Source organism: Acomys minous, assembly GCF_964271855.1.
Source record: "Acomys minous genome assembly, chromosome: 16".
In the NCBI taxonomy this organism is placed as follows: domain Eukaryota; kingdom Metazoa; phylum Chordata; class Mammalia; order Rodentia; family Muridae; genus Acomys; species Acomys minous.
In genome coordinates this window covers 71680020-71696014 of record NC_140498.1, presented here as the reverse complement: position 1 = coordinate 71696014, position 15995 = coordinate 71680020, and the positions used below count along the sequence as shown (strand labels likewise).

Here is a 15995-nt window from a genome sequence, read left to right as displayed (position 1 = left end):
GCTCTCTGGCGATGGCGTCAGCATGATTAAAGAGGTCAGCCCGGGCCACACAGTGAGGCTCTGTCACAGACAAAACCAACAGACTAGAGTTAAGGTTCCAGACCCAGCGGAGGCTCCAGACTGGGAAAAGATGGTTTGTCCATGGAGTTATTCCACAAGACCAGGCCAGACTGCCACATCAGACAGACTGAAGTGAGGCCTCTGGACTGAGAAGGCAAGGTGAGCCGGGGTGTTGGCACTTCTCAGTGACCCAACAACTTGGGCTCTTTCTGTTTTTCCTCCCTCACTAGCCAGCCTCCCACCCCCATCCCTTGCCCCTTGTCCCCCATAAGGTCCCAGGGTTTCGAAACAGGCCTTGCTTTAGCCTTTTATTCTATTGTCCATCAAATTTCTTGTCCATGATAGTCAGATTAGGGGCCCCTCCTGGGCAGCCCCCCAAACATTATAAAAGAGTTCCCTCCCCTCCCCTGGCATGTCCAGCACTACTTCATACAAAGCCCCGCCCCCCACTCCCCACCCCACGTATACACAGTGTTCTCTGCCACTCCATCTCTCCTCAGCCCTAGCCCAGGGCCTGACTTCATTCAGGAGGGGGTCAGCTCTCAGAGGTTGAGGTGCCTGGGCCACTCCCTCCAGCTGCCCTCTGCAGCATGTCCAGTGCCTCCCAGAAGAAATCTTTCTGGGCTGCCATCAAGGGCATCCAGCCCACAATCTCTTTCATCTTCTCCATCCGGTCCTGCAACGTGAGGCAACTGTGGATCTGGCTGAGGTACTCCTCACAGGCCTGGGCTGTTCCCCCAGGGTCTTGGGGGGCTCCAGCCCCCTGGCTAGGTTCAGGGCTTCCCCCAACCCTGCTGGCTGGCAGGTCTCGATAGGCAGGGCCTTGTTCGATGTCGTGGCTGGACAGCATATAGAGACACTCTCTGGTGGAGCAGAGGGAGCAGGCACACAAGGGGACCTTAGAAGAGAGAAAGGGTGGGGCTGAGAGGCTTTCTGCGGCCAGGGGCTTCCTGGAAGCCGCCTGAGCCTGATGCTGTGTTGAGCCCTCTAAGGCAGGCCCTGAACCAGCGAGTGAGCCTCAGCTTGCTGTGGCCCAGCACCATGTGAACTTGGATAAAGCCAGCAGGGTCAGCTAAGGAGAGGCAGGGAACAGTGTGTGGGGCAAGAAAGGGAAAGTTCACGGCACCAGGGCGCGGAACCAATGGGGCCTTGACAGGGGTCCCAGCTGTAAGCTGGGCATGGTGACACAGGAAAGCCTTGGAAATCTAGAGGTAAGACCAGCCTGGGCTACACAGTGAGAGTGTACTTGGAAAAAGGAGTCCGTTGAGATGGCTCAGTGTGTGGCCAAGCTTGGTGAACAACTCAAGGAAGCAGAGAACCCGCTTTCACAAGTTGCCCTCTGCCCTCCACAGGCACACTGTAGCATAACCCCTCCCAAATACATTTCTAAAGCTCTCTGAGAGCCAGAGAGTTCAGTCCTAGCCATGGTCCTGGGGCCGCCTGGCTCCAGTGCTCTCCCCTCCCTGTGGGCCTGACCCTGCTCTGACCTTGATGTGCAGCTTGACAAAGGAGGCGCTCCCCTTAGGCCAGCCAGGAAGCCGGCCTCCAGCCCCACAGCCGCACCCCAGCAGCTCCTTGCAGAAATCCGAGGTCTGACTCAGCACCAAGGAATGGTTGAGGCCACACCACAGGGTGATGGGGCGTTGCAGATAATGAACCTGCGGACAGACAGACAGACAGCATAGCCAGGGGCTTTTAATGCAGTCTTGGCAGTTGGAAGGAAACAGGGTCTTGTCCCAGAAAGTCCACTCTGCTCTGCAAGCTGGCAGCTATCCGTCCTTTCCTGTGCTCACAAAGACCCCCAGAGTCTGACTACATGGGTTCTGGCACTTGGTAAAAAGGTTTTTTAAAAAAATATTTATTTATTATTATGTACACAGTGCTCTGCCTGCATGTACATCTGCACACCAGAAGAGGACATTAGATTACATTGTAGATGGTTGTGAGCCACCATGTGGTTGCTGGGAATTGAACTCAGGACCTCTGGACAAAGAGTCAGTTCTCTTAACCACTGAGCCATCTCTCTAGCCCTGGTAGAAAGTTTTGTCTCGGGCTGGAGAGATGGCTCAGTAGTTAAGAGTGTTGCCTGCTCTTCCAGAGGTCCTAGTTCAATTCCCAGCAACCACATGGTGGCTCACACCCATCTATAATGGGATCTGATGCCCTCTTCTGCAGATAAAACACTCATATGCAATAAATAAAATAAACAAATCTTTTTTTAAAAAAGGTTTGTCTCTTGCTCCTCAGGAATTATGTTCTTCCTTAAGAAGGCTGCCCTCTACCGGGTGTGGTGGCATATGCCTTTAATCCCAGAGGTAGGCGGATTGCTGTGTGTTTGAGGACAGCCTGGTCTACAAAGTGAGTCTAGGATAGCCAGGACTACACAGAGAAACCCTGTTTCAAAAAGCCAAAAAATAAAATAAAATGAAGAAGGCTGCCCTCTTCTGGCCTCCCTGGCAAACCTTCACACGTTTGTATGCACACACATGCGCACTCTTGCATGTGCATACACACAGTAAAAATAAATCCCTAATTATGAAATACTAGCAAGTAACAATTCAAAAGCCAGGCAAGCTGGGCGTGGTGGCACATACTTTTAATCCCACCACTCGGGAGGCAGAGGCAGGCAAGCAATCACTGTGAGTTCGAGACCAGCCTGGTCTACAAAGCAAGTCCAGGACAGCCAAGGTTACACAGAGAAACCCTGTCTTGAAAAATAAACAAACAAAACAAAACAAACAAAAAATCCAGCCAGGCATGGAGAAGCAAGAGAATTTAAATGAGTTCAAGTCTAACCCAGGTTATATAGTGAGAGTTTGTCTCAAAAGTCAAAGTAGAAATCCCACCACCGCATACTAACTTCTTGATACTAGCGGCTTTGTATGTGTTGATGGTATGTACCCAGGCGAGCGTATCTGTGTAGTGTTTAGAGGGCAACCTTAGCTGTCCTTCTTGAGGCACTGTCCGCCTTGTTTCTCTGAGAGCTCCAGGCAATCTCTGCCACTTCAGCACAGGGATTACAATCATTCACCATTATGCCTGACTTTTCTTTCTCCGTCCTTCCTTCCTTCCTTTTTCTTTTTCTTTTTTTTTCTTTTTTCCTTTTCCTTTTCTTTTTTTCTTTTTTCGGAGCATGTTTTCTGGGAGTCAAATTCAGAGCCTCCTGCTTGCATGGCAAACACTGTAGTGACTGAGCGCCCTCTCTAGCCCTGGATAGACTTTACTGCTTTCCAAACAAGTACTTATAGTTTTGTAAACAGTACTGGATCACACATGCCCGACAAGCACTCTACTGTATCCTCAACCCATTTTTTACTTTTTTATTTTGAGACAGAGACTTGATATATATAGCCAGGCTGGTTTTAAGCTCAGTGTAGTGGCAGGCTGGCCTTGAATAGACCTTTCCCCCCACCCTCAGGCCTGGTTAAACGTCATGTATTTTTAATAAAAGATGTGATTATATTATGTGATATATTTCATAAAGTTTTTGTTTGGTAATTTTTTTAAATTATATTTGTGCGTGATGCACGTGTGCCACAGCACACACGGGAAGGTCAGAGGACAATGTCTGCTCACCATGTGGATCCCAGGGATTGAACTCAGGTCCTTAGGCTTGGTAGCAAAGAGTTACCTGGAGAACCGTCTCCCCAGCTGGGATGATTTTTGGGATAGGGTTTGGAGGAGAATGGACCCACACAAGCTCATATATTTGAATGCTTGGTCACCAGGGACTGGCACTGTTGCAGAAGGATTAAAGGCGTGGCTTTGTTGAAGGGGGTGTGGCCTTGGAGGAAGTGTGTTGCTGAAGGTGGGGTTTGTCCATGCCAGGCCTGTTCTCTCTCCCTCTCCTTTCCCCATCTCTTCCCTCTTCTCCTCTGCCTCCTGCCTGTGGGTCAGGGTGTAAAGTTCTCTGCTGCTATTCCAGCACCATGTCTGTCTGCTTCCCACCGTGATGATCATGGACTAAGCCTCCAAAACTGTGAGCAGGTTGCCAATTAAATGCTTCCTTTTAAAAGAGTTGCCTTGGTCATGGTGTGTCTTCACAGCAATAGAACAGTCACTAAGACAGGTCACATTTGCCTGGCTGGCCTAGAGCTCACTATGATGCTGAGGATGCTCTTCGATTTGCTACGGTCTGTCTCCACATACTCCGCACTGGGATTATAGGTGCCCGTCATTGTGCCTGTTTTGGTGGTGCCAGAGATGAAACTCAGGTCCCATGCATGCTAGGTAAACATTTGACCAGCCAAACCCTGTCCCTGACTCAAGGACATCTCTTCTCATTCCTCTGTGACAGTGATGGATACTGCCTACACCTGCCACTCTGTCCTCAGGTCTTGTTGTTTCAGCTTGGAACCCACTTGTCATATAGACATTTCCAGGTCAGTGTTTTTTTACTCTCATTGCAAACGGTCTAAATTGGAACTATTTTTTCCCCATCTTTGAGCCAGCCATCCTTTTCCCATATCTGCTCATTTGCTCCTAAAACGTCCACTGCTATGGCTCTTCTCTTCCCTTCTTGCCGCCACACACCGGCCAGAGCCTTGTCTCAAGTGCTGCCAACCCTCCCGTGGGCATCCTGGTGCGGTTTGTGTTCTTGGCCTCCTGTGGACTTATAGCCAACTACCTGTGTCTGTGACCTCTGGATGGCTGCCATCTCTTCCAGGACCAGCAAAGCCTGCTATGTCTCCTTTTCAAATTGGTCTGCCCATGTTTGTACCCACTAAGACCCTGCCTCGTGCCCAGCGGTTTCCAGGGGACCCTCCCTGCTCTCACCTGAGCAACCCTTTCTCCTCTTCTCTCTCCACCCACCACTCTCTAGTTGAGACTGCGTCTCCTAGAGACCCAGAGAGTGGCCGTGAGTTCCCTGGAGCTAAATGACGAACTCCCAGTTTCTCTCCCTCTCCCCTCTGCTAAGATTACAGTGAAGCAGGGAGGCAGCCCACACCTTTAGTCCCAACACTCAAGAGGCAGAGGCAGGCGGACCTCTGGGTTCTGGGCCAGCCTCTAGTCTGTAGAGCAAGTTCCAGGACAGTCAGGGCTACACAGAGACACCCTGTCTTGAGAAACAACAAAACAAAAAGATTACAGGTTTGTGCTACCAAGTCCAGTTTGTTTGGGTTTCTTTATTTTTAATTTTTCAAATTATTATTATTTTAATTGTTTTTTGGTTTTTCAAGACAGGGTTTGTTTATGTAGCCCTGGCTGTCCTGGACTCGATTTGTAGACCAGGCTGGCCTCGAACTCACAGAGATCCACCTGCCTCTGCCTTCCAAGTGCACCACGATGTCTGGCTCTGGAGATTTTTGTTTGTTTGTTTGTTTTATTTTTTGTTTACTTGTTTATTTTTCAAGACAGAGTTTTTCTGTGTAGCCTTGGCTATCCTAGACTCACTTTGTAGATCAGGTTGGCCTCAAACTCACAGTGATCCACCTGCCTCTGCCTCCTGAGTGTGGGATTGAAGGCGTGTGACTTAAATTTTATTTTTACGTTCTAAAGATCTGTTTATTTATTATGTATACAGTATTCTGCTCACATGCCAGAAGAGGGCACCAGAACTCATTATAGACGATTGTGAGCCCCATGTGGTTGCTGGGAATTGAACTCAGGATCTTTGGAAGAACAGACAGTGCTCTTAACCTCTGAGCCATCTCTCCAGCCTGTTGTTTTTTTGTGTGTTGTATTTGTTTTGTTGTTGTTGTTGTTGGGTTTTTTGAGTCAGGGTTTCTCTGTATAGCCTTGGCTGTCCTGGACTTGCTTTGTAGACCAAGCTGGCCTCAAACTCACAGCGATCCACCTGCCTCTGCCTCTCAAGTGCTGGGGTTACAGGTGTGAGCCACTGTACAGGTGTGAACCACCACTTACTATGTCCAGTTTTAATGCCATACTGGGGATAGAACTTGAGACTCGTGCATATAAAGAAAGCTTTCTATCAGCCAAAACAATTTCCACTCCTCTCCCATCTCCTCCTCTTTCTCTTCTACTTTTTTTTTTTTCCTACTAGGGTTTCAGTTTAGGATCTTGTACATGTTAGGCAAGCGCATTACCACTGGGAAGCATCCAGTCCATCTGGCCAGCCTTTTTGCTGTCTTATGCATAAGCGTCATCATTACCCTGTCCTCATTACATAGACTGCTTTTCCCTATCCCCACCTGCACCCTCTCAAAGCCACCTTTAAAAAAAAAAACCTATGTGTGCAGGGAACATGTATTCATGCATGTTGAGTGTGTTCCTCACTTGGCCTCTACTGCATTTTTTGAGCCAGGGTCTCTCATTGAACCTAATGCTCACTGAGTAGGCTGGCTGGCCAGTGAGTCCCCTGATCAATCTGCCTCTCCCTCCCAGTGCTGGTGTCTTGGGTATTGGTTGCAGGATATTTGATCACACTGTGAACCCCAAGGTTGTGTTGTTTACTGGGAAAAAAACAAACAAACCTGTTTCTAGTTCTGGTTTGGGTCAGCCCTAGCACACATCTTTAATCTTAGAGCTTTCTGCTTGCATATTGTAAGCCAGATTTAAAAAGATTAACCCTAGGTCAAGAGGTAGAGCAGGCAACCAGTTGACAGGAAGTCAACATGGGGAGAAAAGACCAGAGACAGTAAGAGGAAGTCAGGAGGACCGATAGAGGGCCGCATAGGGAGGGAAGGGAGGGACATTCAGTTTGGAGGTTTTCTGAGATGGCCTGGGGAAAGAGGCGGTTTTGCTTTTGAGGAAGAAGGTCAGCTGGGTGTTTTCTCTGCCTCTCTGAGCTAACAGGCTTTCACCCCAGCATCTGGCTCCTGAGTCTCCATTAGTAAAATTAACGACTGAGCTTGTGCTAAGAACAACAGGTGTCCCAGCACACAGGAGGCAGAGGCAGAGGCAGAGGTAGAGGCAGAGGCAGAGGCAGGTGGATTTCTGTGAGTTCGAGGCCAGCTTGCTCTACAAAGCAAGTCCAGGACAGTCAAGGCTACACAGAGAAACCCTGTTTCAAAAAAACAAAGAAAGAAACAAACAAAAGATCAACAGGTGCTCCCAGCCTCCCCCCACCCTCTTTTTTTTTTAACACGGGGCCTGGGATCTGCCCTCAGATCTTTGGGATCACAGGACAACCACTTTTACTTTTGGGGGCGTCTTCTCAGGTTGCAGCTCGCCTCCTCTGGTACCTCAGCCCAGCCAGGTCCCCCAGCCCGCGCCTTCCCTCAGTCCTTCTGCACCTCACATAGCGTGCACCACTGCACAGAACACATCTCCTGGTGCCAGCCCAGGGCAGCCCTGCAGCAGCAGCACCATGGGTGTTACACATGATGGGCTTCGCTTTGCCCAGGGGAGGAGGAGGAGAAGAAAGTGGTTTCTGTGAAATATGGAACCGTAGCTAGGTGCAGGGCTAGGAGACTGGATGAGAGCTGCCAGGAAACAATCTCACCTGTGTGGGTTCCCCTCGGTCCATTTTGTCTCCAGTGCCCAGCTGCCCATATCTGTTATTTCCCTGCATGAAGATCCGGCCAAATTCATCCACCAGGCCAAGATGATTGTAGCCAAGAGCACAGAACAGGACCTAGGCAGGTGACGACAGCAAGAGCAGGTGAGCAATCCATCCCCAGGAAATTCATCTCCAGAACTGCCCACCCCCAACTGATCCCAGCTGGGCTCCTCTCCCCGAGCCCCCTGCCCCAGCCAGACCCTGTGCTCTACACCACCCTCCACTGCCCCGCCATCCACCCCCCACACCAGCATCCTACCTTGGCAGGCAGGGAGAGAGCAAGCGGCATCTGGTGGTCCAGAGGGTCAAAAGCTTGAAGGGTCCCAAAGAGGTCACGATACACCCCAGGGGTATGCACCTCAAAATACACTCCCCCCTGGTCTGGGGGGGTCGGGAGCCCTCAGCTCAGCAGCTTTGGGCACCCATTTCCTAGGGATAAAGCCCTCCCTGTGACGGCAAAAGCTGAAGGATTGCAGGAAGCCTCAGAGTCAGCACATCAGCCCCAGTACCTGGGAGCCTAGCCATAGTCACCAGGATGCTCTAAGGGATGTCACTGTGTGGCAGGATCTGCCCGAGATTTACATTAGAGTATTAAGAAAGAGGGACGTAGTTCTCTGTCTCTCTCCAGTGTGTGTGTGTGTGTGTATGTGTGTGTGTGTGTGTGTGATGTATATAGGTATTGGCATATATGTGCCACAGCATCCGTAACATAGCTAAAGGACAACGTCCTGTCTTATTATGGGCCTTCTTCCCACCTTGTTTGAGGTAGGGCCTCTTGCAGTTTTAATGCCAAACTGGCTGGCCCACAAGTTTGCAGGGACTCCCCCTCTCTGCTTTGGGATTACAGACATGTGCTGTTAGATGTAGCTCTCTGTGGGTTCTGGGGCCTCAAGCTTATCCTCGGTACTTTTACCCTTGGAGCCATGTCCCCAACCCTGGGAGGTGCTTCTTACCTGTGATATAGAGGGTGCTGCTCTGATTGGAAGCCATGCAGGTCACACGCAGGTGAGGCAGGCATCGAGACACCTTCCTGAGGGCCAGCTGTACTGTGTAAGAGCGTGGCTGGTCCAGCTGGGTCTCGTTCACTACCAGGGAGTAGATCTTTCCCTCCTCTGGGGGTAATGAAGGGAGGCATAGAATTACACAGAGCACGGGACTCCTCAGTAGACAGACAAACGTCCCATGGGACACTCAATAGAAACATTGCTTGCCCTAATGTAGAGCTGCAAGGAAATGGGGAGAGGGCCGATGAGATGGCTATATAAGTTAAAACACACACGCACACACACACACACACACACACACGCACACACACACACACACACACGCACACACACACACACACACACATTGTGCAAATCTGACAGCCAGAGTTCAACTGCTGAGACTTGTGGTGGGAAGAGAAAATGACCTCAGAAAATTGTTCTCTGACCTCTGCATGCGTGCACACACGCATGCGCGCACGCACACACACACACACACACACACACACACAGTATGGTGCCTTTGTGAGTTCAAGGGCACTGTGGTCTATATAGTAAGTTCTAGGCTAGGTAAGCCTGAACTACATAGTGAGACTCTGTCTCAACAACAACAAAAAGAAGGAAAGAAGAAAGGAAAAAAGAAAAAAGGAAAGAAGGAAGAAAAGAAGGAAAAGTAAAAGGGGAAAAAGAGAAAGAGTGGCTTCCAGCCCCCAGACCTCACCCTGAAAATAAAACAGGGAGGTGCCTCAGCATGAGAGGGTAGCGGAGGGCAAACCTAGTGATTAGATGTTGCAGACTCTTAATTTGAGTGTTGGGAAGAACGAAGCCTGGGCATTTAGGTTCCTGCCTGGCATTTGAAGTGCACGGGGTCTCAGTCTTGAGGGTGCGGTCAACTCTAGAGGACACTGGGAAAGTGAGGAGGAGGGCAGTTTGGGGTTTAAAGCGAAGTACCCCTCGTGGCGGTTAGGAGGGGGTAGATTTTTAACCAGATATTCACTACAGCAGTGATTTCCAAAGCACTTTAGAAAAGCACCGTCCTGTGGGCACGCATGCCGCAGTGCGTGTGTGCAAGTCAGAGGACGGCCTTAACCATCCACCTTGTGGGAGCTACAGTTTCACCAGTATCACTACAAACTAGATGGCCTGAGGGCTTCTGGGGATCCTCCTGTCTCCGCCTCGAGTCTCACCATAACAGAGCTAGGATTACAGACTTGTACCGCCATGCCTGGCCTTTATGTTGGTGGTCCTGGGAATCCAAGCTCATATGTATCTGTGTGCTTGTGGCGGCAAGTCTTTTTACCCACTGTGCCAGCTACACAGCATTCCTGCTTTATTTCTGAAACAAGGTCTTATGTCGATTGGCCTCAAACTGTCTATGTAACTTATGAATAATCTTGAACTCAAGATTCTCCTGGCTGCACCTCCCCAGTCCTGGGGGTACCGGCATGCACCACCACACCCACTTTATTTGGTGCCGGGAGTTGAACTGGGTGCTTCGCATAGATATCTATATTCCCCAGCCTGAGAAGGACCTTTATCTCAAATTCTATACAGAATTCTAGAACTTTTGGGGGTTGAGAGCTGGAGCAGGCAGCAGGTCGAACCCTCTCTTCCTTCTCCCCCACCCGCCCAGCAGGCTCTGAAGAATCTCCTGGACATTTGCACAGTACTGGTTTTTAGGTCACAGGTCACACCTGTGAGGAGCAGTAGGGCCCGCTGCGTCTCCTGGCCAACCAACACGATCTGCTTGAAGCTCATGGAGTGGTGGAACGTCATCTTGAAGACCCGCTGCCCACTGGACTGCAGGTAGACCTCCACACAGTCACAGGCCCGGCTGTCGGTGGTGCCCACCACTGCTGGCTGCTCCCGAGTTGCCAAAACATACAGGTATTTACGGTAAACCGTGTCGCATCTTGGGTCGGAGGCAAACTGTGGAACAAGATGATGTTGTCTGGAATCTAAGGCTCTGAATGGGATGAGGCTGGATCATGGGATGGGGAAAGGAAATGCTTGGGTCCAAGGTTAAGAAATGAGAGCCATAGGCCGGGCGGTGGTGGCACACGCCTTTAATCCCAGCACTCTGGGAGGCAGAGGCAGGTGGATCGATGTGAGTTCGAGGCCAGCCTGGTCTACAAAGCGAGTCCAGGACAGCCAAGGCTACACAAACCACCCCCTCCCCCCCAAAAAAAAAGAAAGAAAGAAAAAAGAAAAGAAATGAGAGCTTACTTAGGACTGGTAGTCTGTTCAGTGGTAGAAGTGCTTGACTAGCATGTGTGAGGTCCTGGATTCAATTCCCAGTGCCAGAACCCACCCCCTCCACCCCCTCCACCCCCTCCCACCCCTTCCCACCCCCCTCCATCCCCCAACCCTCCCCTACCCAAGCCAAACCAAACAAACAAATGACAGAGAAATGGGTTGCTTTCACGGTCCCTATGAGAGAGCACATGCCCTGATGCCCCTCCTGAAGGGAGACCCCCTCAGGACTGGTGAGTTCTCTTGGAAGACGTGAGCCCACAGCGGCCGGCCAGAATTCCCCACTCACATCCTTAGCGCCTCGACACAGCACCACATAGCGGCAGGCCCGCTTCCACTGGATCTGGCCAAGGGTGGAGGAGACCAGGGCGTTTTTGAGGAAGAAGAGAGTCCCCACATAATCCAGAATGAACACATGGTCCTTCGTGGGTAGGAAGCGGCGGTAGCCGTGAGCTAGCATAGGGGCCACACTCTTGCTGAGACATCGGCGTCGTCCTCCGAACGCCTGGAAATACAGGCCCTTCGTATCTGAAGCACAGGAGGACATGGTCTCAGGGCTGAGGCGACACGAATGGTAAGAGAGCTTGGGTGAGCTAGATTTTCTTTTTCCATCCCTAGGACTTAGGGACCTGACTTCTTCCTAGGGTGACAGAGAAACTTGGCTTTATACCCTACATCTACCCCACTTCATCCGGGGCCACATATGTGCCTCTTAGGGAGCGTCTCTTTAGTCCAACCTGTTTTCAGAGATATCAAGGAAGTAGAGAATGAACAGAAAAGAGCCAGAGAGGAGAGAGAAAGGATGGCCAAGAGAACGCAGCCATCTTCTCTCACCTCTGGCTGTGGCTGTGCCTTTCGAGCAGCTGTCTAAACTGTGTGTGTGAGGGAAGTAATTAGGTAGGGCCTTTCCCAAGTGGGTGTGTGGGGGCTACTGTTCTCAAGCTGGGGTGATTTTGCCCTTCAGGGGCACAAGTAGGGAGTTGTGGGCACTGCTACCTGCCATACAATAAATAGGACAGCCACCACTACAAAGAATTACTTCATCTCTGGCTGGGGAGGTGGCTCAGTGGTTAGGTCCTGGAGCGTGAGGATCAGTGGTGAGACACAAATACCGGATGGGCTTCTTGGCCTGCCTGCAATTCTGGCCTTGGAAGTGGTTGAAAGGGGAGACTAGCTCTGGGGTTGATGCGGGGGGGGGGGGGGCTCCGCTTCACCGAGGACAGAGGAAGGGTGACTGGAGGCGGCTCCTGCTACCACAGCCTTGGCCTCTACACGCACACATGCCAATATGCACAGGTATCCGAACACATGCAAACACGAATACACCACACACATAAACATGAAGATGAGAGGTATTACTCCATTTCAACTGTCATAGAGTTGGCAAGAGTCTGGGGAGACGGCTTAATGTATAAGGTTATGTGCTGTGCAGGCAGGAGAACCTGAGTCCAGAGACCACGTCAAAGCTGCTGTGGGGCAGTTTAGGCCTCACATGCACTGGTTGCGGGGAACGGGGAGCCCGGGACAGGGGAGAGGAATCCCTGGGGTTTGCTGGACATTCTGTCTAGTCAAAGCGGCAACCTCCAGGTCAAGTGGAAGAGCCTGTTTCAAAACATTAGGCAGGAGATAATGGCACAGTGGCTAAGAGCACTGGCTGCTCTTCAGAGGGTTTGGTTCCCAGCTCCCAGTGTGGCAGCTCAGAAGCACTGTAACTCCAGGTGCAGAGGATCCCATGTCCTCTTCTGGCCCACATGGGCACTGCGTGCATATGCTGCACAGACATACATGCAGGCAAAACACCCATACACATAAAATAAAAGTAATGGGGGCTGGAGAGATGGCTTAGAAGTTAAGAGCACTGGATGATCTTCCAGAGGTCCTGAGTTCAATTCCCAGCAACCACATGGTGGCTCACAACCATCTATAATGAGATCTGCAAGCATACATGCAGGCAGAACACTGTAAACTAATAAATCAATCTTAAAAAAAAAAGTAACTATTTAAAACTACATAAAGTAGAGAGGGGAGAGAGAAAGACAACCAGGGTCAACCTCTGGCCTCCACATGTGACCAGAGTACACACACACACACACACACACACACACACACACACACACACACACACACGGTGACAAGAGGGAGAAACTCCTAGTCTGGGCTGAAGGAGTGTCTCTAAGGTAAGATCTGGAAGAGTTGCTACATGCAGGCAGACAGGGCTGAAATGATAGAGCTCTGAATGGGATGTCTGTCAGAGGTGGTCAGAGACCTTGAAGGGCGTACCCCATGGAATATGTTTGAGACTAAGTTTCTTCCAGAGAAAAGGTTGGGAGGGCTGTCCAAGATCACGGGGGGGGGGGGGGGCAGCAGGGGGGGGGAGGCAACTTGACAGAGAAGGAAGTTTCTAGAGGAAGGTAGGACTGAGGAAGGAGAGGAAGAAGTTACTGAGGGGAAGTGTACAGTTAAGAATGGCAGCTCTCTTCCAGTGCCGGGCACCAGAACCCTGGTCACGCATGCGTGGACTGAGCCTTCGGCAGATGCGTCTCCACACGCCCTCAGCATCACATACTTCATGGAAATAGTGGCAGGTCTGGCCTAGGGCGACAACATCTTTGACTGGGAGGAACGAGATGATGTGTTCCACCTGCAGAAGGAGGAAGTGGGGTGTGGGGGGGTGTATATGTGTGTCACAGGTTGTCCCTCAGCCCTGTGTTCACAATCCTCACCAAACCCTCAAGACTCACCAGCTCTGGGGGGAACAACTGAACAGAAATAGGGTTCCCTCTTTCCTTTTTTTCACTCCCAGCCTCCAGGCTACAAGGGCAGCTGCGCTTCACCTGCCAGAGAAAGGGGAACAGAGGGGTTCCTTGTGTGTGTGTGGGTGTGTGTGTGTGTGGGTGTCACACCTGTTTTTCTTCTCTGCTCTCAAACTATTTATTTTTGTAAATCCTGCCTTGGGGCTCACGGAACTCCAACTCTACGCTAGCAAATCCAGCCCTCCCTCCGCTCTCTCTCCAGGACCTCAGGCCATCACCCTCCCTTGCCTGCCTTATTCCTTATCCCGGATTTCTTGCTGCCAGTCAACTCCCTGCCCTTCCCTGGCCTTGCCACCCCCCTCACCCTGAGCCCCTCCTCCTGTCTGCACAGCCTGGTCAATGTGTGCAGCTTCTGTCTCCGGCTTCTCCTCACCATCCTGACTGTGCCCTCCCTGCTCCTGCCCTCATCTCTCCAGGCCCCTTGGCTCCCCAGGCCCCAGGCCTCCGTCCCCGCTGTCTTTCCCACACCATGTCCCTAGTCTGGACTTGGGGGACCTTTAGGGCCCCTCTATCATCATCTAGGCTCCACCCCCATAGAGTCTGGGGCACATAAACCTTTTTGTGACCTCACTGTCCAGCGACTGTGACCTATTCTCCTTAGCTGACCCCAGAGCTAGCTTCTGGGTTCCAGCACAGACGTGGCTGCCAGATGGCTCCCGGGACCCACGTGCTACTGGAGACATGAAGAGTGAGCCACTGATGGGTGGTGAGTTCTTCCCCCTTTAGGACATAGTCATAGACTTTCTCGCTTTTTACTTTAACTCTGAAGGGGAAAAACCGCTGACTCCTGAGTAGTCCCAGGCCTCCATGGATTTGGATCCCAAGAGTCGAAAGCCAAAAACGTACAGGGGCTGGATGAAAGCTCTGTCGGCAGAGTGCTTGCTTATCATGCACGGGGTCAAACCCAACATGTGGTGCACAACTTGCAAGCCCAGAACTTGGAAAGTGGAGACAGGAGAGTGAGGAAAGAAGTTCAGGGGCATCATTAGCTACACAATGAGTCTGAGGCCAGCTTGCATTGCTGCATTATGAGATACTGTCTCAAAAAAGGACATAAAACTTTGATGAGCAGTAACAGGGGAGAAAAGGGGACCCTGCTCTAAGTTCTTGCTCATGAGAACAAGAGGCAATGCGCTGGAGAGATGGCTCAGGGGTTAAGAGCACTATCTTCCAGAGGTCCTGAGTTCAAGTCCCAACAACCACATGGTGGCTCACAACCATCTATACTGGGGTCTGATGCCCTCTTCTGGCCTGCAGGTGCACATGCAAAAGGAGCATTCATATACATAAAATAAATAAATGTTAAAAAATAAAGATGCAAGTGTGAACAACTGAGCACAAATTCTTTACAGTCTCATTGGTGGCTTACACCTTTAATCCCAGCACTCGGGAGGCAGAGGCAGGTGGTTCTCTGTGAGTTCAAGGCCAGCCTGGTCTACAAAACTAGTCTGGAACAGCGAGGGGTGTTATACAGAGAAACCTTGTCTCAAAAAGCCAAGAAAGAAAGAAGGAAAGAAGGGAAAGAAGGAAGGAAGAAACCAAGCCCCAAATTACATGCTGCTTTCCCAGCAAGCAGTGGCATCATTGCATGTATGAAGGACAGCTATTAAGGTCGGGGGAAGCGTGAATTTGCTCTGGAGTACAGGGAGGCTTCCAGACCAAGGCACTCAGCATTTTCTGTGGATTAACACTGCGCAGGAGAAACAGCAGATGGGGTTGTTTCTGATAGGTAGGGGAAGGTCTACACCAATAAACAAAGAACATGGCTTTCCCAGGATTTAATCCTGTTAGACAACCAGTGCATAAAGGCGCAGCAGATCCGTTTACTGACTGCTCCAGCCAGCTGTTTACCACCCACACCAACTCCATTTCTTTGTGGTAACTAGGAGATGTAGCAAGTGTGGTGCCTCTGCTTAGCATGTGCATGACCTTGGATTCCAACCCCACCTTTCTTATGGTAACTAGCAAACAGCTACTTTGGCAAGCTAAGAAGGAATTTTAATGATTAAAAAGAATGTCATTACACAGTGTGTGTGTGTGTGCTATACACAGAGGCCAACTTGAAGGTGTTTTCTCTCCTCCTAACCTATGGGTCCTGAGAATTGAACATGCCTTTGTCCACTGAGCCATTTAGCAAGTCCAAATTTTGAATGTTTCATTGTTTATTTATTTATTTTTGAGACAGAGTCTCACTGTGTAGCTCTGGCTGGCCTGGAACCCACTCTGTAGACCAGGCTGTCTTGAACTCTCAGAGATCCACCTGCCTCTGCCTCCTGAGTGCTGGGATTAAAGGCGTGTGCCACTTTATCCAGCTATTTTTTCACCTTTTTATTATTATTTTATTATTTTTATTATGTATACAATGTTCTGCCTGCATGCACTAGATCTCATTATAGATGGCTTTGAGCCACCATGTGGTTGCTG

General features: G+C 50.5%; 1 protein-coding gene across 3 annotated transcripts; it reads right to left on the bottom strand.

The window, feature by feature from the left end:
• Positions 1-522: 522 nt before the first annotated feature.
• Positions 523-14087, bottom strand: FBXO24 (F-box protein 24). 3 transcript variants are annotated; one of them, XM_084761980.1, is made up of 10 exons: positions 13876-14087; positions 13500-13592; positions 13216-13399; positions 11048-11286; positions 10200-10434; positions 8476-8634; positions 7782-7903; positions 7466-7597; positions 1548-1718; positions 523-958 (listed from the first exon to the last, which is right to left on the bottom strand). In XM_084761980.1, exons 1-10 carry the CDS (start codon positions 13945-13947, stop codon positions 596-598), a joined length of 1770 nt encoding a protein of 589 aa, XP_084618106.1. In that variant the 5' UTR covers positions 13948-14087; the 3' UTR covers positions 523-595. The 3 variants fall into 3 exon arrangements, with proteins under 3 accessions (XP_084618106.1, XP_084618108.1, XP_084618107.1); XM_084761982.1 differs by having other exon boundaries at positions 7782-7834; XM_084761981.1 differs by having other exon boundaries at positions 13945-14087.
• Between the last annotated feature and the right edge of the window lie 1908 nt (positions 14088-15995).

Coding starts and splice junctions, on each gene's coding strand:
- FBXO24 (XM_084761980.1), bottom strand. CDS start 13,947: ATGGTGAGGAGAAGCCGGAGACAGAAGCTGCACACATTGACCAGGCTG. Junction 11,287..13,215: donor GAGAGCTGCCATTCTTAACT/GTACACTTCCCC, acceptor CCTGTGCTTCAG/ATACGAAGGGCCTGTATTTC. Junction 7,904..8,475: donor CAGCACCCTCTATATCACAG/GTAAGAAGCACC, acceptor CGACCCCCCCAG/ACCAGGGGGGAGTGTATTTT.